The 23,664-nt window shown below is 49.9% G+C and overlaps 1 protein-coding gene and 1 long non-coding RNA gene across 3 annotated transcripts in view; one reads left to right on the top strand and one right to left on the bottom strand.

Moving 5' to 3' along the window:
* The window catches only part of LOC140384512 (uncharacterized), a 46,224-nt gene extending 44,320 nt beyond the window's left edge, over nucleotides 1–1,904 (bottom strand). Inside the window, exon 1 of the long non-coding RNA XR_011933075.1 lies at nucleotides 1,764–1,904. This is a non-coding gene — a long non-coding RNA (uncharacterized lncRNA). The remainder of the gene's footprint in view (nucleotides 1–1,763) is intronic.
* A 99-nt stretch (nucleotides 1,905–2,003) lies between these two features.
* qser1 (glutamine and serine rich 1) overlaps nucleotides 2,004–23,664 on the top strand; it is a 269,834-nt gene continuing 248,173 nt past the window's right edge. For both annotated transcript variants that reach the window (XM_072466268.1, XM_072466269.1), the window contains exon 1: nucleotides 2,004–2,157. In XM_072466268.1, coding sequence (XP_072322369.1) covers nucleotides 2,060–2,157 — 98 coding nt within the window. In that variant the 5' untranslated portion in view covers nucleotides 2,004–2,059. The remainder of the gene's footprint in view (nucleotides 2,158–23,664) is intronic.

Consider the following 23,664-nt stretch of genomic DNA (forward strand, 5'->3'; position numbering starts at 1 on the left):
CTGAATTATTCACATTTTACTCGATTAGCAGCGTTAACTATTTACAACAATGCCGCTTTACTGGGCCACTGAATTATACATCTTAAGTCGACTCGATGAGTCGAGATGGTGCTCTGGTCGCCCTCTCCGATCGTCTCAGCCTGGGTGGTGGTGGTGGTGCTGGCTCGGGTCTGGTCGACTCTGGGAGCATTCCGCTGTCCCTCTCTGTTTCCGTACTCCTGGGCGGGCCTGGGAGGAGAACCGATCCCCCCGGGAAGGGGGTGGCTGTGGGGTGCACCGGCGGGAGTGAGGGGGTGGTGATTGGTGTTGGGGGCGTGTGGGGAGCTCCGGCGGGCGCCAGGTCCCGCAGAGAGACCGTGTCCTGTCGGCCGTCTGGGTAAGCCACATAGGCGTACTGCGGGTTGGCGTGGAGTAGATGTACCTTTTCCACCAGTAGGTCTGATTTGTGCGCCCGCACATGTTTCCGGAGCAGGATGGGTCCCGGGGCTGCCAGCCATTGTTTAAACGCCGATGTTGCGTTCGCTGCTTGGGGGCCGATTTGCAGGCACTCCGGGGCGATCGCTCCATATTCCTTTTTAAGTCTGCTCAATAAATTATAGCACCATCGATCACACACGAGGCGAGACGTGGAGAACTTCAATCAAGGTTTTATTGAGCAGACTTGTTCCCCAGCAGCTCAGTCACAGAATGCAGCTGCGGGGAGTAAACCGGGTTCTTATACCCTGCCTATCTGGGTGGAGCCCAGTAGGCGGCAGATCCAATTGGGACCCAGCATCTGTCCTCCAATAGCTCCTCGGCATTCATGGTGTACCGTATTACCCCTAATACATACCACCACAGGAAGAACATGGACAAACAATATAAAATAAGGACCTGCATATCTCATCCTGGATTTTAAAAGGGGCATAGAAGCAAGGAGGTTATTTTGAATTTATACAATGGAATATTGTGTATAGTTCTAGATACCATACTATAGGAAGGGTGTGAACACACTGGAGAGTGCAAAAGAGGATTACAAAAATAGGTCCGAGGGATGAGAAACATCAGTTATGATGACAGATTTTAGATGTTGGGATTGTTCTCTTTGGAGAGAAGGCCAGGAGATTTGGTAGATGTGTTCAAAATCATGAGGGGGCTAGACAGATAGGGGGTAAGTATTCCTGCTCATAAAACGATCAAGAGCGAGATGACGCAGATTTAAAGTGATTTGGAAAAGAAGCAAACGTGAGGTGAGAAAAAAACTTTTTCACACAGCAGGTGGTTTGGGTATGGAGGGTGCTGCCTGAAAGTGTGGTGGAGGTGGTATTCAAGATGGCCCTTGGTGACTATTTGAATAGAAACAATGTGTAGGGGTACGGGAAAAGGCAGGGGAACAGCACTAAGCCATAATGCTCGGATGGAGAGAACCGGCACAGCCACAATGGGCCGAATGGCCGCCGGCTGCCCGGTAACAATTCTACGACTCCTTTCATTAGGTAGGAAACCGGCCAGCCAATTTGCGCACAGCACGCTCCCCAAAAACAGCACGGCCTCAGTATTTCAGTGTCAGCCACCCGAACATTTGTTGTACGATCAAGCATTAGGAAATGCAGCATTAACAAAACCCAAGTAATCTGGGACTAGCGTCTATCAAGCAGCCTCAGCAAATCACTGCTATTGTGTTTCTGAGCAATCGGGCATTAGCGAAGCAACTCAGATAAAACGGGCCTGGCCAATCCCAACAATAGCCGGCCAGTAATCACGTCCCCTCCCCAATTCCTTACGTTTTAGCTGTTTCCCTTCCGCCAGCTTTGGAGCAGGAGGTGGTGCATCCTGGGAGAAACCAAACGTGTGGAAAGAGAGAGAGAAAAAAAAAAAATCGGAAAGTCAGGTTGCCTGGATTTGCAGCACATCCGCCATCCTTCTGCTTACGCGCACGCAGTACCGTGGCGCGAGGACCGCAACTCCCAACGGCCATCCCGCCAGCGCGAGGACCGCAGCTCCCAACGGCCGGCCCGCCAGCGCGAGGCATGTGACGGACGGCCCGACCCCCGCCAGCGCGGCGCACTCGGGGAAAACCATGGACAGGAATTACCCGGCCCCCAACTTCAGCGACCCGCTGGCGCCCGGCGGACAAACGTGGCCGTACGAGCGGGCGGGCAGTGGCGTCAAGTCTAGGTAAGAAGCCGCCGAGAGACCGGGGTGAATGTGAGCCCCCCCACCCCCCGCCGCGCGTGTGTTTTGAGTGAGCTAAAATCAATCAGGGCTTCGAGGCCTGGTCCTGTAAGCCCGGGGTGGGGTGGCGGGGGTATGCAAACTTGTCGGTGTCCGGCGGAGGGGGAAAGCACCTTGTTGCATAAGGAAAGTACCAGGCTGTCGGCCGCTGCATTCGGCTGGACCTGGTTTCATTATTTGTTTTTGAACCTGGATTTTCTGCAGTTTCGTTGGTCCTTCCCTCGCCGCTAGATTTATTGCTTTTTTTTCCCTCTTTGGAGTTTGCTAAAGGCTATAACGTGCAGATGGGTGAGGGTGGGTTTGCAAAGCTGGCCTCAGATCCGGGGATCCTTGTCGACGGAACCTTGTGCAAAATAGTTTAGTCCCCCCCCCCCTTTAAACAAAAAACACAATCGAAAAAAAAGACTAGGTGTTTATAAAACGGGTTACTGATTTAATGTGCATTCAAGGTTCGTGACTTTTTTGTTGTTAAAGCCTTAGTTTGCAGGGGTAGGCGTGGTCTGCACGTACTTGCATGAGTTCCTTTGCCGGGACTTAAAGTTCCCATCAAGTGTTTCAAACTTTATTAAAAGGCAGCAACAAAATGAAAATCGAGAAAGCACCATTCGAATATACTGTGGTCCGCATGTTTAACTTCGCTGTTGAGGCAAACTTTATATAAAGTTGAAAGGCTCCAAGTAAAGTTTATGAAGGACTGCACATTGCTCACTAATTGCTTACCAAAATGTGCGGCTTTAATTAATTACATTCTGCCACTAAGTCTCTTTTCAAGGCGGAGGTATAAAGGTTGCTTCAACTATAAACATTTTTTTCCTGAAAGCACAGCAATCCAACCTAATTTTTTCTCTATCTGAAAGATAAATGGGTGCCAAGTTTTCAACGTAAACAAAAGATGATCGTAAATGTAATCTTTTGTTTCTTTTGTGCTCTTCACAACTTAAAGAAACCCTAGAGAAATGACGTATTTGTTGTCATTGTTATAATGAGGGAAACAAACATGGCAGTAAATTTATGCACAGCAAGGTCCCACAAACAACAATGTGACAATGACCAATAATCACCATTTTGGTGATGTTGATTGAGGGCTAAATATTGGCTGGCACACTGGACAGAATTCCCTAGCTCTTCCTCAAAATAATAGTGATCCTTTAATCCACTGGAGTGCGCAGACCAGGGCGTCTGCTTAATGCAGTGATATACAACCTAGGCTAGTGAATGGGCCGGGTGAGTGGCTCTCCTTCATCACAGTGGGCTGCAAGATTGTAATCGGGCATGTTCACTAACTATGATCCTTGAATAAGATTGAATACATGCCAAATATTTCTCAAGTTATAGAATATTACGGTATGGTGGCACAGTGGTTAGCACTGGTGCCTCACCGCCAGGGACCTGCATTTCAATTCCAGCTTTGGGTGACCGTGTGGAGTTTGCACGTTCTCTTCATGTTTGTGTCGGTTTCCTCCGGCTGCTCCGGGTTCCTCCCACAGTCCAAAGATGTGTAGGTTAGGTGGATTAGCCATGCTAAATTACTCCTTCGTGCCCAAAGATGTGCAGGTTAGGTGGGGTAACGGGGACAGGGCAGGGGAGTGTGCCCAGGTAAGGTGTTCTTTCAGAACATTGGTGCAGGTTTGATGGGTCGCATGACCTCCTTCTACACTACAGCAAGTCTATGGTTCTATGATTCTAAAATGCTTAATCATTCATATACTAATAGAACTGCTATCAACTTCAGTAGCAAAACAAAATAACTATTTATTTATACTTTGGGTGCAGAGGGAACGCATGGCTCTCCTAGTTAATGTTGTGTGCAATCAGCAATGCACCTCACTTCCCTTGCCCTATCTTTACACACGCATTTCACCTCAATGATACTAGTAGGAGAAAAAAACGACACGGATGGATGTAGCAATTCTGTGGGTGGAGAACAATCAAAAAATGCCTTATAGAATCATATAATTTACAGTGCAGAAGGAAGCCATTCGGCCCATCGAGTCTGCACCAGCTCTTGGAAAGAGCACCCTACCCAAGGTCAACACCTCCACCCTATCCCCATAACCCAGTAACCCCACCCAACACTAAGGGCAATTTTGGACACTAAGGGCAATTTATCATGGCCAATCCACCTAACCTGCACATCTTTAGACTGCCTTGTGGGCTGCATGTGGCCGCCAGGCTGCAGATTGCTTAGCACTGGTTTAATGTCTCATACAAAAGACAACATAACCGACAGTCACAGACTGGACAGTCATTCTAGACTTTATGCTCAAGTCCCTGGGGTGGGACTTGAACCCAGAACCCTATGACTCGGGTGAGATTTCTGACACATTTAGATAATGCCTGTGATTTTCACTAATATTCCTTAAGTTGGAATATTGGGAACCTGTCAAAATACATTGGTTCCCTTTCCCTGTAAGTTTCCAAATAGAATTTTTTTTTTTTAGAGTAACCAATTATTTTATCCCAATTAAGGGGCAATTTAGCGTGGCCAATCCACTTAACCGTCACATCTTTGGGCTGTAGGGGTGAGACCCACGCAGATGCAGGGAGACTGCAAACTACACCGACTGACCCGGGGCCGGGATCGAACCTGGGTACTTGGCGCCATGAGGCAGCGGTGCTAATCACTGAGCCACTGTGCTCCCCACCACAACACGTTAATTCTAACTGCAGAATGCTATATTTCAACTCCAGAGACCATTGTTTTAATTCTGGGCCAGTTCAAATTCATCTAAGCACTCTCAGAAGTTTAGCTACCTCTTATCCAAATCACATGACGGGCAAGCACTTCGCTCGCTATACATCACTGAACTGTCCCATGGAGAATTTTTTTTTGTGAAATCTACCATGCCCTTTAAAGCACATGTGAAGTGCTGCATTGATATTGATAGTATTTGTGGAGAGCAGTATGAAGTGCATCATGTAAACACACATTTACTCGGACTGGATAAAATATAGCAAGAAGGGATTGAAAGATGTAAAACAGATCAACAATGAAGTTGGTCCACTAGATTATGGTTAAAAGCTTTTTTAAATACTGATTAGTTTTAATTTTTATTCTGGAAGATTAGTCTTCAAGTTTTTAAATTGCTGTTCCATTTCTGTTATCCTGATTTCAGCCCTGTAGACAAGTTTTTCTTGTGTCTGAGTCTGTCGCTAGGATAAAGAGTCTGGATTTAGTCATGTAAATCTTGGCAGTTGGCTCATAAATGCCGGATTCCTGGAATTTGTATTAAAATTAGACCAGTACAAAGGGAACTTGGTAGTGTTAGTTTTAACTATCCTGGAAAACCTCCGCATGCACTGTAGATGAATTATATATCATGGACTATTTAAATATTGATATCAGTTTGCTGCTCACATGATAATTTGTACATTAAGTTACTACCACCAATAGTTTACTTTTGTGCATTACATCTCCTTTGCCAATGTTTTCAAGAAAGCTCCTCTTTTCCTCGCGCTCTTTTAACGGGAAGGCCAGATAACTCATAGATTATCATAGAATTTACAGTGCAGAAGGAGGCCATTCGGCCATCGAGTCTGCACCGGCTCTTGGAAAGAGCACCCTACCCAACGTCAACACTGCCACCCTATCCCCATAACCCAGTAACCCCACCCAACACCAAGGGCAATTTTGGACACTAAGGGCAATTTATCATGGCCAATCCACCTAACCTGCACATCTTTGGACCATGGGAGGAAACCGGAGCACCTGGAGGAAACCCATGCACACACTGGGAGGATGTGCAGACTCCGCACAGACAGTGACCCAAGCCGGAATCGAACCTGGGACCCTGGAGCTGTGAAGCAATTTTGCTCGCCACAATGCTACCGTGCTGGACCAGTTTAAACCGTGACTACAAGAGAAGATCAGTAACTGGGAATTCTGCAGTGAGTAACTCACCTCCTGACTACCAAAGCCTACTTGCAGTCATAAGGCACAAGTCAGGAGTGTGATGAAGTACTCTTCACTTACCTAGATGAGTGCAGCTCCAACAGCACTCGAGCAGCTCAACACCATCCAATACAAAGCAGCCCACTTGATTGGCATTCCATCCATCATCTTAAAACGTTCACTACCCTCCACCATGGATGCACAGTGGCAACAGTATATACAATATATAAGATGTACTTCAGCGACTGGGCAGGCCTCCTCCAACCTCTTCCAAACCCACAACCTCTTCCATCTATCAGAAGGTAGCCATGATGTGGTGATGCCGGCGTTGGATTGGGGTGAGCACAGTAAGAAGTCTTACAACACCAGGTTAAAGTCCAACAGGAATTCACCTGAGGAAGGAGCTGTGCTCCGAAAGCTAGTGATTCGAAACAAACCTGTTGGACTTTAACCTGGTGTTGTAAGACTTCTTACTATCTATCAGAAGGGCAGCAGACGCATTGCAACACCACTATCTAAGTTTCTCCCTCCAACGATCACATCACCTTTGCTTGGAACAATAACCCATTCCTTCTCTGTTGCTGGATCAAAATCCTAGAGCTCCCTTTCTAACCACTGTAATTCAAGAAGACAGCTCACAAACTTCTTCTCAAGGTCAATTAGAGATGAGCAACAGATGCTGACCTTTCCAGTGATACTCCTCTCCCATGAAGGAGTGAAAATAAAACTTGGATAATCCTGCCACATCTTGAAAGATACTTCTTGCATTCCTGGGCAAATTGTTTGAAAGGTAATTCCCCCTTTATCTCCAAATATGTTACAATTTTGTGTTACTACTTTGTCAGTAGTTTTCTAAGCTATCCTCTAATTATTTCGAGGCTCCACATAAGTTACTCCTCTCCCTCTTTCCTACACCCTTACTTTAAGATCAATGCTTACCACATCCATCTATTCTTAACATATTGTTTCCGAGGAGATCAAATCTGTGCAGATCCTTTCACCTAACCTGAAGTCTTTTGTTACTGTTTATTTGTCACTTGCCTCCTCTCTTACTCTTGAACCTTGACCATATTGTGCTCCATGAACTTTGGCTATTCACCATAGTTTCTCAATCTTGCTACATACGGGTGTTACAAAAACTTGGGAAGACAGCATCTATAATCTGCATTACTGGTTCTTTTGCATAGTTTGAACATTTTAAGCATTCACACTACTTTTACCGAAATTCTATTGAGCTTTCATTAACATTGTGACTGTCAAAATTTCACTAATTTCCTTCTCCACACCCCCCCATCCCATTACACAATTGAAACCTGATTGTGTATATATTATCAATCTCACTGCCTCCAGCGTGCAAGAAACATTTAAAAAAATCTCTTGTGCAAATGTTTGTGTTTATTAGCTGCATTAAGTTTGAAAGCATGATTTATTTTTACAATGTCAATGACTTTCACACTTTTGCCCAAGTGATCAGTTCATTATTTAAAACTGAGTTCTGGCGCAGGTATTAGCTGCCTTTCCTTATAACAATAGTATTATTAATTTAAAGTGTTGGTATTATTGCACCAGGCTTGGATGTTTGACTGGAATCTGACCAACAGGTTTTGTTAGACGATTTGCTGGGAGACAAACATTTTGCTGTGTTGCCAGGTAAAATTGGCACGAGGGTAAGCTTCTTAAGGAGTCAGGATCCTTTCTGTTCACCCCCTGCTAATTAGTCAGACCTCAAGCAAAAATAATTGACTGATCTACATTATTAGCTGAAAAACGTTTGCAAAATTTTATAAGCCTATTGGGGACCTGCATTGTCAACAAATCTTAGGTTAATTTGCTATCATTCCAGCCTAAGTTGAATATGGAGGTGCTTAATCACGGCATGGTGGCACAATGTTTAGCACTGCTAACTCAATGTCAGGGACCCGAGTTCGATTCTAGCCCTGGGTGGTGCCTGTATAGAGTTTGCACAATCTCCCCTTGTCTGCATGGGTTTCCTCCCACAAATGTGCAGGTTAGGTGGGGTTACAGGTATGGGTTGGGGGAGTGGGGCTAGGTGGAGTGCTCTTTCGGCGGGTTGGTGTCGACTCAATTGGCTGAATGGCCTCCTTCTGCACTGTAGGGATTCTATAACCAGCATAATTGTAATATTAACTTGGTCATAATTTAAGGCATCACATTTCTCCATGAAAGCTTTGCCTTGCACGTGCTGCATAGTTTGTGATGAGGTAAACTGTAATTGTGTTATATGACTCTTGAGGTGGGGGGGGAGGAGCTGTTGCCCAAATTGGGTTTGTTTCTCAAGGTAACACAAAATCAATAAAGGGAGGGATGTCAGTGTTCGGCGATTGTGTTTTCCTGTTTTGCCAAAATAATATTTACTCTGTTCTAATGCTGTCCATTTGTCTGCAAAATCCAGTTTAATTTTTTCTAATTTATTCTTGTGATGTGGTTGTCACTGGGACGGTGGCACGTTAGCACAGTTCTTTCACAGTTCCAGGGTCCCAGGTTCAATTCCCAGCTTGGGCCACCGTCTGTGCGGAGTCTACACGTTCTCCCCGTGTCTGCGTGGGTTTCCTCCCGGGTGCACCGGTTTCCTCCCACAGTCCAAAGATGTGCAAGTTAGGTGGATTGGCCATGCTAAATTGCCCTTCGTATCCAAAATGGTTAGGTGGGGTTACTGGGTTATGGGGATAGGGTGGAGGTGTGGGCTTAGGTAGGATGGTCTTTCCAAGGGCCGGTGCAGACATGTGCCGAATGGCCTCCTGCACTGTAAATTCTATGATTTATGGCCATCCACAGAGCCATAGAATTCGTACAGTGCGGAAGAAAGCTTTTTGGCCCATCGAGGCTGCACCGACCCTCTGAAAGAACACCCTACCTAGGCCCACAACTAAGAGGCAATTTAGAATGGCCAATCTACCCAACTGTCACATCTTTGTGACTAGGAAGAAACCAAAGCACCCGGAGGAAACCCACGCAGACACGGGGAGAACATGCAAACTCCACCAGTCACCCAAAGCGGAATTGAACCCAGGTCTCTGAAGCTGTGATGCAGCAATGCTAGCCACTGTGCCGTCCATCCCTAGTTGTCCTGAGAAGGTGGTGTTTCTTGAAAATATTTCTTTATTTTCTAATAAAATTAATGAACTAGTTGGATTTTTATGCATTTTGCCTGATTCACCTTCAGCTTTACTGATCACTAGCTTTTTATTTCCAGAATTTTAAAATTGAATTCAAATTCTCAAACTGACATGGTAGAATTTCAGCTCGTGTTCCCAAGTTAATTTGTCGTTAAGTTTAATATGCTTTCTTCTACTTTCGCCCACTCATGGTAAGTAATTGTTTTATTCAGGTGGTGAGTTGCTTTTGAAATTGGTAATAGATGAATATTCATGTAGTGGTTATACAAGATAATATTTTGATTTACTAAGGACAGGATGAGCAAGTCTACCTTGATCTCGAGGGATTGCCGAAGAAGGGCATGAGAACGGTTAAAGGATTAGACTGATGAGCTTAACATTGTTTTCTGATACTAAAACCTTTCCTTGTGATTTTTACATAGGACTTGGGAGCAGAAGTAGGCCATTCAGCCCATTGAGCTTTCTCCCCCCCCCCCCCCCCCTCCAATTAGAGATCATGGCTGATCTGATTGTGGTCTTGATTCCACTTTCCTGTCTGCCCCCATAACTCTTGACTCCCATGTCTTATCAAAAATCTATTAAACTCAGTTTTGAAGAAGTTTAACGACCCACCTTCCATTGTTTTCTGGGGGCGAGAATTCCACAGAATAACGACCTCGGAAATGTTCTCCTTCACTCCATCTTAAAAGGGAGACCTCTTATTTTGAAACTGGGTCACGTCTCCCTCACAAGAGAAAACATCTTCCTGGTATCCACACAGTCATGTTCCCTCAGGATCTTCTATGTTTCAATTAGATCACCTCTCTTTCTTCTAAACTCCATTGGGTATAGGCCCAATCTGTTCAACCGTGGTTAAGGAGGCATATAGAATCCTTTCACTAATTAGCAGAGGTAGAAAATAGAAGAGCAGGGAGGTTATGTTGGAACTATATATAACATTAGGTAGGTCACAACTTAAGTACTTGTGTGCAGTTCTAGTGACCTCATTACAAAAAGGATGTAATAACTTTAGAGAAGGTATAGAGGAGATTTACAAAGATGTTGCAAGGGACTGGAAAATTGCAGCTGCAAGGAAAGATTGGTAGGCTGGGGTTGTTCACCTAATAATCTTTATTGTCACAAGTAGGCTTACATTAACACTGAAATGAAGTTACTGTGAAAAGCCTCTAGTTGCCACATTCCAGTGCCTGTTCGCGTATACTGAGGGAGAATGTCCAAATTACCTAACAGCACGTCTTACAGGACTTGTGGGAGGAAAGCAAAGCACCCAGGGGAATCCCACGCAGACACAGGGAGACTCCGTTCAGACAGTAGCCCAAACCGGGGATCGAACTTGGGACCCTGGCTCTGTGAAACAACAGTGCTAAGCATTGTGCTACCGTGTTGCCCTAACCTTGGGAACAGAGGGGGCTTTGGGGAGATTTGGATGAAATATACAAAATTGTGAGCAACCTGGATAGAGAGAATGGGAAGGAAATTTTTAGCCCATCAGATAATTAGGTAACTAGGGGGCATAGATTTAAAATGATTGGTAGAAAGATTAGAGGGGGACTTCCGGGGTGGCTCTGGAGGAGTAAGTCGCGCATTGGTGGCTCCCGCTCTGGTTGGACTTTTGGACCTTTTCCCCTGTTTTTCTACCGGACTTGAATTGTAAAACGGATGTTTGTGGCAATTGTTTCCTGAATTCCCACTTCGGTGCATGGAGAGAAGGCGAGAAGTGTTCGTAAGGGCAGAAACAAAAAGACAGAGAAGGATTGGACTGTAGCTGCAACAGAAGACAGCATGGCAGAGGTTCGGACCTCTGGCTTGTCGACCCAGCAGTCTATGGAGCAGCAGATGCAAGTCATTCAGGAAGGCTTTGCTACACAGAAACGGGACTGCTTGGACCTGATAAAAGAGTCGATTGAGCGTTGGAGCATAGATTGGATGCCCACGATCAGGTGATCCAGAAGGTGGAGAAGGCGCTGGCTGAGCAGGAGGAACATCAGACTGTGGTGGAGCTGGAGTTGGGGATGCTGAGGGACCAGCAGAAGAAGCTCCTGGAGAAAGTGAAGGACCTTGGAAATAGGTCCCCGCCGGCAGAACCTAAGAGGGGTTCGAAGGAACGGACGCTGGGGCATACATTGCAGACATCTTTGTGCAGCTGCTGGGGGAGGGAGCATTCGCCCGGGCTCATAGAGCACTTGCGAGGAAGGCGCGAATGGGAGACCCCCCTCCCCCCGAGGGCAATGGTGGTGAGATTCCACAGGTTCTCGGATAAGGAGCGCATGAGTTATACCCAGCCCGTCTCTGGGTCACGCATGAGGATCAGCACTTCTACTTCGAGTCGCCTGAGGACCCGTTGGACTTTGCGAAAAAGAAAGGGCTGGTGATGGATTGAGAACTTTTGAACTTGGCTGCAACGTTCATGTTTTTTCTTTTTCTTTTTGTTTCTCTGTTTCTGTAAAAAGTTTCTTGTTTTGCGTTTTATGGAAGATGTTTGTGATGCCGTTTGCATTGATTTGGAACCAGCGGTAGAGCTGAGTGAGTTAAGGTTTTCATTTGCATTATTGGAGGATGGAGGTGTGCTTGTTTTGATCTTGGTGTTTTTTCTGTTGGGCAATTGTGTGGGGATTGTTTGATGCTGGAGTTTGTTTGTATGAGGGTGGGGAGGGAATAATAGGTGGGAGACTATCTGGCACTGGGGATACGGGCCACCAGGCTAGCTGGGCGAGCTAGCTCACGGAAGAGCAGTGGGGTGTGTGCATATGTTTGGTTTAGTAAAGGGGTTGGGTTACAGGGTGTTGTTACTGGGGGGGAGGGGGGGGGGGGAGGGTGAATGTTCTGCTGACGAGGGAGGGACTTGGGGAGCGGGTAGAAGGGCTGCGGGCTCCGATCGGGTTGGAAGAGATAGTGGAGGGTCTGAAGGCCATGCAGTCGGGTAAAGCCCCGGGGCTGGACGGGTACCCAGTGGAATTCTATAAAAAGTCCTCTGGGATATTTGGGCCGGTGTTGATGATGTTCACTGAGGCAAGGGAAAGAGGGGTGCTGCCCCCGACTATGTCACCGGCAATGATTTCGCTGATTGTTAAGCGGGGCAAGAACCCGGAGCTGTGTCGGTCCTCCAGGCCGATCTCTGTTAAATGTGGATGCCACGTTGCTGGACAAAATCTTGTCCTCCAGGATTGAGGATAGTGTTCCGGACGTTATTGGGGAGGACCAGACGGGGTTTGTTAAGGGGTAAGCAGTTGGTGGCCAATGTAAGAAGGCTGTTAAATGTGATCATGATGCCCCCAGAATGTAGGGAGGTGGAGGTAGTGATTGAAGTGGATGCAAAAAAGGCATTTGATCGGGTAGAATGAGAAGGAAGCTCCCTCTCCCCACTGTTGTTTGCGCTGGCCATAGAGCAGTTGACAATTGCTCTGAGAGCCTCGAGGGGCTGGAGAGGACTGGTCTTGGGTGGGGGGGGGGGTTGGTGAGCACAGGGATTTGCTCTATGCGGATGACCTTCTGTACGTTTTGGACCCAATAGAGGGGATGGAAGAAATCATGAGCTCTCAGGGAATTTGGCTGGTTTTCGTGGTATAAGCCTAATATGGCAGAGTGAGATGTTTGTGGTCCAGGCGAGGGGACAGGAGAGGCAACTGGGGGAGCTGCCGTTTAGGTTAGTAAAGGGAAGCTTTAGGTACCTAAGGCATCCAAGTGGCGCGGGAATGGGACCAGCTGCATAAATTGAATCTGGCCCAGCTGGTGGACCAAATGAAGGACTATTTTCAGAGATGGGATGCGCTTCCGTTGTCTCTGGCTGGGAGGGTGCAAACGGTGAAGATGACGGTCCTCCCGAGATTCCTATTTGTATTTCAGTATATCCCCATTTTTATTCCACTGTCCTGTTTTAAGCGGGTCAACAGAGTGATCATGGTCTTTGTCTGGGCGGACAAGACCCCGCGAGTAAGGAAGGTAATGCTTGAGCAGAGTCGGGGAGAGGGCGGGCTGGCGCTACCATATTTTAGCAACTATTACTGGGTGGCTAATATAGCCATGATCAGGAAGTTGGTGGTGGGGGAGGAGTCGGCATGGGTGCACATGGAGGCGGCTTCATGTAAGGGCACCAGTTTGGGGGCATTGGTAACTGCGCCTCTGCCGTTCCCGCCGGCAAGTTACTCCACCAGTCCCGTGATGGTGGCAGCCCTGAGAGTTTGGGGCCAGTGGAGGAGGCATGTGGGAGCGTCGGTTTGGGCCCCAATCTGTGATAATCACCGGTTTGCCCCGGGGAGTATGGACGGGGGGATTCCGGTTATGGCGGAGAGCGGGGATTGAGAGGATGGTGGATATGTTCATAGAGGCGAGCTTTCCGAGTATGAGGGGCGTTGGAGGAAAAGTTTGGGTTGGCGAGGGGAAACAAATTCAGGTATCTGCAGGTGCGGGACTTCCTTCGTAAACAGATGTCAACCTCCCCGCTCCTACCGCTAAGGGGGATTCAGGACATGGTAGTTTCCAGAGGGTGGGTAGGAGAAGGGAGCATCGCTGGCATTTACAAGGAAATTATGGGGTCAGAGGAGACGCAGACCGAGGAGCTGAACCGCAAGTGGGAGGAGGTGGGAGGTGAGATAGAGGATGGTCAATGGGCAGATGTGGGAGTAGAGTCAACGCGTCTGCAACATGCGCGAAGCTCAGCCTGATACAATTTAAGGTTGTTCACCGGGCTCACATGACAGTGGCCCGGATGAGCAGATTCTTTGGGGTTGAGGACAGGTGCGCAAAATGTGCGGGAGGATCTGCGAATCATGTCCACATGTTTTGGACATGTTCAAAGCTTAGTGGATTTTGGCTGGGGTTTGTGGACGTCATGTCCACGGTGTTGAAAACAAGGGTGGCGCTGAGCCCAGAGGTGGCGATTTTCGGGGTGTCAGAAGATCCGGGAATCCAGGAGGAGAAAGAGACCGACGTTCTGGCCTTTGCTTTCCTGGTAGCCTGGAGATGGATACTATTGGCATGGAGGGTCTCAAAGCCCCCAAAGTCAGAGACCTGGCGGACATGGCTAGCTTTCTCTGGAGGAAATCCAGTTCGCCTTGAGAGGGTCACTGTCGGGGTTCACCCGGAGGTAGCAACCGTTCGTCGATGACTTTGCGGGAAATTAATCGTCAGCAGACGGGGCGGGGGGGAGTAGTTTAGGTTAGAGTATGGGGTCAATAAGGGTAGGACCTGTATGAGAGGTAAATGGCTTTTGCACTATGTTTATGGTTTCATGTATATTGTTCATTTTGTTGTTGTTACTATACCAAAAATACCTCAATACAATGTTTATTTTAAAAAAGAATAATGATTAGAGGGGAGATGAGGAAATACCTTTTCATGCAGAGGATTGTGGGGGCTTGGAACTCGCTGTCTGAAAGGGTAGTAGGGGCAAAACCATCAATTTTAAGAAGTGTCTGGCTATGTACCCCGTAGGGCTCTGGACCAAATGCTGGAAAGTGGGAGTATGCTGGGTGGCTTGTTTTTCAGATGGCGCTGACATGATGAGCCAAGTGGCCTCTTCATGCCTTAAATGTTCTACGATTCTTTTATTTTAAAAAAAAATTGTTATTAAGGGTTTTCATCAAACATCAATAACAAAATGAGAAAGAAAAAAGAACTCAACAGGGTTAAGAACAAAACACAAGCTTAAAAAAAAGCCCCCCCCCCCCCCCCCCCGAACATAAATAATAAATTAACATTAACACCCTGACTTAACACAACAGGTGTATACACCCCCTCAGACCCTCCAGTGTAAATACCATAAACAAAAATATAACCCCCCCCCCCCCCCCCCCCCCCCCCCCCGAGCTGCTGCTGCCATTGACCAATGTCTATCGTTCTGCCAGAAAGTCTAACAACGGTTGCCACCGCCTAAAGAACCCTAGTACCGACCCTCTCAAGGCGAATTTCACCCTCTCCAATTTAATGAACCCTGCCATATCGTTGATCCAGGATTCCACGCTTGGGGGGCCTCGCATCTTTCCACTGAAGGAGAATCCTTCGCCGGGCTACCAGGGACGCAAAGGCCAGAATTCCGGCCTCTTTCGCCTCCTGCACTCCCGGCTCCTCTGCCATCCCAAATATTGCGAGCCCCCAGCCCGGTTTGACCCTGGATCCTACCACCCTCGACACTGTCTTCGCTATGCCCTTCCACAATTCCCCCAGCGCTGGGCATGCCCAGAACATATGGGTGTGATTTGCTGGGCTCCCTGAGCACCTAACATACCTGTCCTCACCCCCAAAGAACCGGCTCATCCTTGTCCCGGTCACACGTGCCCTGTGCACCACTTTAAACTGTATGAGGCTGAGCCTCGTGCACGAAGAGGAAGAGTTCACCCTCCCTCGGGCATCTGCTCACCTCCCCTCCTTGATCTTCTTTCCCAACTCCTCCTCCCACTTGCCTTTCAACTCCACCACCAAGGCCTCCTCCTGCATCACCTGGTAAGTTTCCGAGATCTTCCCCACTCCCACCCACCTCCCGAGAGCACCCTGTCCTGTACTGTGTGCGGCAGTAGCCGTGGGAATTCCACCACCTGCCGTCTGGCAAACGCCCTTGCCTGTAAGTACCTGAAGGTGTTCCCCGGGAGGGAGCCCAAACTTCTCCTCCAGCTCACCCAAGCTTGCGAACTTCCCGTCCACAAACGGGTCCCCCAACGTTCGTATCCCTGCCCTGTGCCACCCCGAAAACCTCCCTGTTCTTCCTGGGGCGAACCGGTGGTTCCCCGTAATGGGGTCCACGCCGGGGCCCTAACTCCCCCCCCCCCCCCCCATGCCGCCTCCACTGCCCCCAGATTTTGAGGGCCGCCACCTCCACCGGGTTCGTGGTATACCTCTTTGGAGGGAGCGGCAGCGGCGCCGTTGCCAGCGCCCCCAGACTCGTCCCCACACAGGACGCCGTCTCCAGCCTCTTCCATGCAGCCCCCACCCCCTCCATCACCCACTTGCGCACCATCGTCGCATTGGCGGCCCAGTAGTACCCACAGAGGTTGGGCAGCGCCAGCCCCCCCCCACTATCTCTACTCCGCTCCAGGAACACCCTTCTCACCCTCTGAGTCCTTCGCGCCCACACAAACCCTATTATACTCCTGTTAACCCGCCTGTAAAAAGCCTTCGGGATAAACATGGGGAGGTACTGGAACAGGAACAAAAACCTTGGGAACACCGTCATTTTGATTGACTGCACCCTACCCGCCAAGGACAGCGACAACGCGCCCCACCTCTTGAACTCCTCCATTTGCTCCACCAGCCTTGTAAAGTTAAGCCTATGGAGGGGCCCCCCAGCTCCTGGCCACCTGGACCCCCAAATATCTGAAGCTCCTCTGCCCTTTTTAGTGGGAGCTCGCCAATCCCCCTCTCCTGGTCCCCTAGCTGAACTACGAACAGCGCTCGCTCTTCCCCATATTGAGCTTGTACCCCGAAAAGTCCCCGAATTCCCTAAGGATCCTCATTACCTCTGGCATTCCTCCCACCGGGTCTGCCACATAGAGCAGCAGGTCGTCCGCATAAAGCGACACCCTATGCTCCTCCCCACCCCGCACCAACCCCCTCCAGTTCCTTCACTCTCTCAGTGCCATAGTCAGGGGTTCAATCGCCAGTGCGAAGAGCAGGGGGGACAGGGGACACCCCTGTCTCGTCCCTCGGTGCAACCGAAAGTACTCTGACCTCGTCCTATTTGTGGCCACACTCGCCATCGGGACCTCATACAACAGCCTAACCCACCTGACAAACCCCTCCCCAAACCCGAAACTCTTCACCACCTCCCACAGGTACCCCCACTCTACCCGATCGAAGGCTTTCTCAACATCCATCGTCACCACTATCTCCGCCTCGCCGGCATCATGATAACGTTCAAAAGCCTCCGCACATTCACGTTCAACTGTCTCCCCTTCACAAACCCCGTCCGGTCTTCATGGATGATCTGCGGCACACAATCCTCAATCCTCGTGGCTAAGACCTTCGCCAGCACCTTGGCATCTACATTTAGCAAGGTAATCGGTCTGTAAGACCCACATTGCAGGGGATCCTTGTCCCGCTTCAGGATCAAGGAGTTCAGAGCCCGGGACATCGTCGGGGGTAAAGCCCCCCCACCCTCCCTTGCCTCATTGAAGGTCCTAACTAACAGTTTATAGAACTCGACCGGGAAACCGTCCAGCCCCGGTGCCTTCCCCGCCTGCATGCTTCCTATCCCTTTGATCAGCTCCTCCAGCCCAATCGGGGCCCCCAGTCCCGCCACCAATCCCTCTTCCACCTTTGGAAACCTCAATTAGTCCAGGAAACGGCCCATCCCTCCCTCCGTGGGGGCTCGGATCGGTACAATTCCTCGTAGAAGTCCCTGAAGACCCCATTGATGCCAACCCCACTCCGCACCACGCTCCCTCCCCTGTCCTTAACTCCCCCGATCTCCCTAGCTGCGTCCCGCTTCCGAAGCTGATGCGCCAGCATCCGGCTTGCCTTTTCGCCATGCTCGTAGACCGCCCCCTGGGACTTCCTTCATTGCACCTCCGCCTTCCTGGTGGTGACCAGGTCGAATTCGGCCTGGAGGCTTTGCCTCTTCCTCAACAATCCTTCCTCAGGCTCTTCCACATACCTCCTGTCTACCCTCACCATCTCCCCCACCAGCCCCTCTCTCTCCGCTCCTTGTGGGCCCGAATGGAGATCAGCTTTCCCCTCACCACTGCCTTCAGTGCCTCCCATACCATCCCCACTCTGACCTCCCCGTTGTCGTTGGTTTCCAAGTACCTCTCTATACTTCCTCAGACCCGCTCGCTCACCTCCTCGTCCGCCAACAGCCCCACCTCCAAGCGCCACAGCGGGCGCTGGTCCCTCTCCTCCCCCATCTCCAAGTCCACCCAATGCGTGGCGTGGTCCGAAATGGCTATTGCCGAATACTCGGTATCCTCTACTCTCGCTATCAGCGCCCTACTCAAAATGAAAAAGTCGATTCGTGAATAAGCCTTATGGGCATGTGAGAAGAATGAAAATTCCCTCGCCCCTGGCCTTGCAAATCTCCAAGGGTCCACTCCTCCCATTTGGTCCATAAATCCCCATAGCACTCTAGCCGCCGCCGGCTTCCTACCCGTCCTAGACCTGGAGCGATCCAGTGCCGGATCCAACACCGTGTTAAAGTCTCCCCCCATTATCAGGCCCCCCACTTCCAAGTCTGGGATCCGACCCAACATACGCCGCATAAAATCCGCATCGTCCCAGTTCGGAGCATACACATTGACCAGTACCACCCTCTCTCCCTGCAACTTACCATTATGTACCTACCGCCATTATCTGCCACAATACTCAACGCCTCGAATGACACCACCTTTCCCACCAAGATCGCCACCCCTCGATTTTTGGCATCTACCCCCGAGTGAAACACCTGACCTACCCACCCTTTCCGCAGTCTTACCTGGTCTGCCACCTTCAGGTGTGTCTCCTGGAGCATAACCACATCCGCCTTGAGCCCCTTCAGGTACGCGAACACGCGGGCCCGCTTAACCGGCCCATTCAGTCCCCTTACATTCCAGGTTATCAGCCGGATCAGGGGGCTACCCCCCCCCCCCCCCCCCCGACTAGCCATGACCCCTCCTCGGCCAGCCACGCGCCCGCACCCCACACCCGGCCCGTTCCCCACAGCGGCATACCCCCGTCTCAACCCCCCCCCCCCCCCCCCCCCCCCACTCGCTCCAGCTGCTCCTTGACCTTAGCAGCAGCAACTCTATCCCATCCCATCCCCCCACCCCCCCCATTGCACTTCTGCAAGTCAGCTAACTCCTGCTGACCCTGGCCACCCCCACCTTCCCTTCGACTCCTCCCATTGTGTGGCACACCCTCCTCTCCTGCTCCCCATCCACAGGCTCTCCCGCTCCCCATCCACAAGCTCTCCACCTCTCCCCTCCGTTCTAAGCGCGGGAAACAATCCTTCCCCCCCCCCCCCCCCCCCCCAAGTCTCCGGCGGGCGAAAAAAAGCCCACACTCTCCACCTACCAGGCCCCGCCACCAACCAAAACAGTGCCCAACCCGCCCCATCCACCCTCCCCAACCCGAAAGAGAAAAACACAGAGCAAAAGAAACCCGAAACAATGCAAAGGCCCCCCCCTCCCCGAACAAAAAATAGGCATAACGTATCCACCGCAGTCTCCAATCGCCCATCTCGACCCTCAGTCTGTGTCCAGCTTCTCGGTCTGAACAAAGGCCCATGCCTCCTCCGGAGACTCAAAATAATGGTGCCGGTCCTTGTAGGTAACCCACAGTCGCGCCGGCTGCAACATGCCAAACTTCACCCCCTTCCTGTGCAGCACCTCTTTCGCTCGATTGTACCCAGCCCTCCTCTTCCCCACCTCCGCACTCCAGTCCTGGTATATTCGAACCTCTGCGTTCTCCCACCTGTTGCTCCTCTCCTTGGCCCACCTGAGCACACACTCCCGATCGACGAACCGCACCAGCACCGCCCGCGGAGGCTTGTTAGCCTTGGGCCTCCTCGCCAACACTCTATGAGCCCCTTCCAGCTCCAGGGGCCCCTGGAAGGACCCCGCTCCCATCAGCGAGTTCAACATGGTGACCACATAGGCCCCCACCTCTGGCCCCTCCGGGAGGCCCAGAATCCGCAGATTCTTCCGCCTCGACCGATTCTCCATCTCCTCGAACCGCTCCTGCCATTTCTTGTGGAGCGCCTCGTGCGCCTCCACCTTTACCGCCAGGCCTAAGATCTCGTCCTCATTGTCAGAGATCTTTTGTCGAGCCTCTCTGATCGCCACCCCCTGGGCCGTCTGTCTCCAGCAGCTTATCAATAGAAACCTTCATCGGCTCTAGCAGGTCCGTTTTAATCTCTCTGAGGCAGCGCTGGATACCCTCCTGTTGCCCCTCCGACCACTGCCTCCACGCTTCCTGGTCTCCACCCTCCACCATTTTGTCCTTCTTCCCTCCCTTCTTCGGGTCCACCACCACCTTTTTTGTCGCCCCGCTCCTAGTTAAAGCCATATACTGACGGGAAGCTGTTATTAATTCCTTCCCACACCGGGAAATGTCGAAAAAGCGCCGTTGGGGGCCCTGAAAAGAGCCAAAAAGTCCGTTTTTCCGGGAGCTGCCGAATGTGCGACTTAGCTCCGCATAGCCGCAACCGGAAGTCTCGAGAGGGAATCCGCTTGGCAGCGTTCGCTTCACCAATCTGCCCCAAAAAGTCTGTGGAAACTCCTGAAAAAGAGCTGCCGAATGCGCGACCTACTCCATGGCCGCCACCGGAAGCCTCGTCCCAGCTTCTTCAATGGCCTTGGTGAGATCTTTTCACAGTTGTACCCTCTGCTGCTAGAATTCACCTTTTAATAAAGGCCCTCCGGTCAGCTTGAAGCCTTTAAGCTTGCCCTTCCCCCGCCTGCATGCTGGAAGAGGCTTTTGCCTATTCCTGCAGCTCCAGCCAAATCTTTTATTGTTTCTGCCGGGTCTGGTAACCAAGAGACATACCATTCCTGGGGGGCACTGGCGGGGGAATGTTGCAGTTTTCTTCCCACACCGGGAAATGTCAAAAAAATGCCGTTGGGGCCCCTGTACAGAGCCCAAAAGTCCGTTCCAAGCGGGAGCTGCCGAACATGCAACTTAGCTCTGCATAGCCGCACCCGGAAGTCCAAATGTACTATGATTCTCTCCTTTTTTCAGAAGGTTAGCCCTACATCTCTGGAATGAGTTGAGTAAAGTTGCCACAAACTGCTTCAAAGGCAATAATATCCTTGTCAAGGAGACCAACGCCATCTCTTTTCTGTTGTATTTCTAGCTAGTTTTATCTTGTGGTCTGGTTTCTCCCTCTTTATTCATTTTTGACATTCTTTGCTAGTTCTTAAAATATGTCTGATCTGCCACTAATCTTCGCTGATTGGATCGTGTTTCTTTCAATTTGATACTATCCTTAACTTCCTTATTTACGCATGGATGGTTTATCCTTTTTCATCTTTCTCACTGGGATAAATCTTATCTGAGTTATTAATTATCTGTTACTGCCTGTCTCCTGTCTTGCTTTTTAATTCAGTTTCCCAGTTCATTCTAGCCAACTTCACCTTTGTACCTGTACAATTGCCTTTATTTAGGTGTCAAACCACTAGCCTTAGACCCACACTTCTCACCATAAAAAGGGATGTGAAATTCTGTCATGTTATGATTGCTGTTACCTATTTGCTCCTTTACTGTGAGGTTATTGATTAATCCTGCCTCATTGCACTTTACCAGTCTAGAATAGCCTGCCCCCTGATTGTCACTACTTTGAGAAATTGTCGCAAATATACTCCATGAACTCCTTTACCATACTATCTTTGTCAACCTGATCTTTCTAACATGCCCCATTTATTTCTTCCTTTTTGTAGACTTTATATTGCTACTCTTGGGTTAGATTGAGAATTATGAACCAATTTCAATTTGGTCCAATCTCAACAGCAGAAGTGCAGATTCTGTGAGTGGGTTATTGGAAACACTAAATCAGTGGTTCCCAATCTTTTCAGTAATTTTTTTTTTTTTTTACAAACGTTTTATTAAGGCATTTATAGTTTTATAACGATAAAATATACAGATACAAATGTAAACATAGTTCAATGCGTAACGCATCCCTCTATCTCCCACTGTTCCCGCCAGACTAGACAAACAGTAGCCTAATTCCCCCCCCCCCCCCCCCCCCCCCCCTTATTGAATCCGCTGACGGTTTAGCTTTCTCCGAAGAAGTCGATAAACGGTTGCCACCTCCAAACGAACCATAAGGTTTACCCTCCCAGGACCAACTTAATTTTCTCATGCCTGAGAAACCCAGCCATGTGGCTAATCCATACCCCTGATTCCGGGGGCTTTGAGTCCCTCCACACTCGTAAGATCTGTCTCCGGGCTACCAAGGAGGCAAAGGCCAACACGTCAGCCCCTCTCGCCCCTGGACTCCCGGGTCTTCTGACACTCCAAAAATCGTCACCACTGGACTTGGCGCCACCCTCGTTTTTAGTACTGTGGACATGACATCCGCAAATCCCTGCCAGAATTCCCTAAGCTTCGCGGCATGCCCTAAACATGTGGACATGGTTTGCGGGCCCTCCTGCACACCCCACACACCTGTCCTCCACCCCAAAAAAAAACGCTCAACTGGACCACTGTCATGTGTGCCCGGTGGATCACCTTGAACTGTATCAGGCTGAGCCTGGCACATGATCAGAATGTGTTGACTGCTCAGAGCATCCTCTATATTGCTCTGGGTCAATATCCCACATCAGGATCAAGGAAATCGAAGCCTGTGACATTGTTGGGGGAAGAACATCCCACTCCCTTGCCTCATTAAATAAATGCCTTCACCAGCAGCGGGCCTAGCATCCCAGAAAACGTCTTGTAAAATTCTACTGCATAGCCGTCTGGACCCAGGGCCTTGCCCGACTGCATGGCCTCCAATCTCTCTACTACTTCTACAATCCCGATCAGGGTTCCCAACCCCTCCACCAACCCTTCCTCCACCTTCGGAAACTTCAACCCTTCCAAAAGCTGCCTCATCCCCTCCACCCCAGCTGGGAGCTCCGCTTCATACAGTCGACTGTAAAACTCCTTCAACATCCCATTCAGCCCTGCTGGGTCCAAGATCGTGTTTCCCCCTTCTGTCCTTCATTCGTCCACTCTCCCTGGCCGCCTCCCATTTCCTGAGCTGGTGAGCTAGCATCCTACTAGCCTCTCACCATACTCTTATACCGCCCACTTAGCCTTCCTCAAACTGCCCTGCCGCCTTCCCTGTGGATATCAGACCAAACTCCTTCTGCCGCTCCTTCAGAATACCTTCTGTTCACCTGGAGTATCTCCCTAACCAGCCTGTTCATCTCTGCCCACTCCACCTTCTCCCTATGAGCCTGTATCAAAATTAGCTCTCCGCTAACTACTGCCTTCAGTGCCTCCCATACCGTTGATGCCGAAACTTCCCCCGTACCTTTTATCTCCAAATAATTCTGGATAGCCTCCCTCACCCGCGCGCACACCTCCTCATCCGCTAACAGTCCTACATCCAATCTCCAGTGCGGACGCTGACCCCCCCCCTCCTTGCTCACCCGTAAATCCACCCAGTGGTGGGGCATGATCTGACGCAACAATCGGCGAATACTCGGCATCCACCACCCTCGCCAGGAAAGCTGTTCAAAATGAAAAAAATCAATCCAGGAGTACACTTCGTGAACGTGGGAGAAAAAAGAAAATTCCTTCGCTCTTGGCTGACCGAACCTCCACGGATGTATCCCCCTCCCCCTCCGTTGCATAATCCCCTTTAGCTACTTTGCTGCGGCTGGTACCCTCCCTGTCCTTGAACTCCACCTCGGATCAATGACCGTATTTAAACCCCCCCCCCCTCCCCCCCAAACAACAACATGATCAACCTTTGCGAGTCCTGGTCCGGAATCCTCCCCAACACCCGCCTCATGAACTCCACGTCGTCCCAAT

The sequence above is a fragment of the Scyliorhinus torazame genome, chromosome 10 (assembly GCF_047496885.1).
Source record: "Scyliorhinus torazame isolate Kashiwa2021f chromosome 10, sScyTor2.1, whole genome shotgun sequence".
Lineage (NCBI taxonomy): Eukaryota > Metazoa > Chordata > Chondrichthyes > Carcharhiniformes > Scyliorhinidae > Scyliorhinus > Scyliorhinus torazame.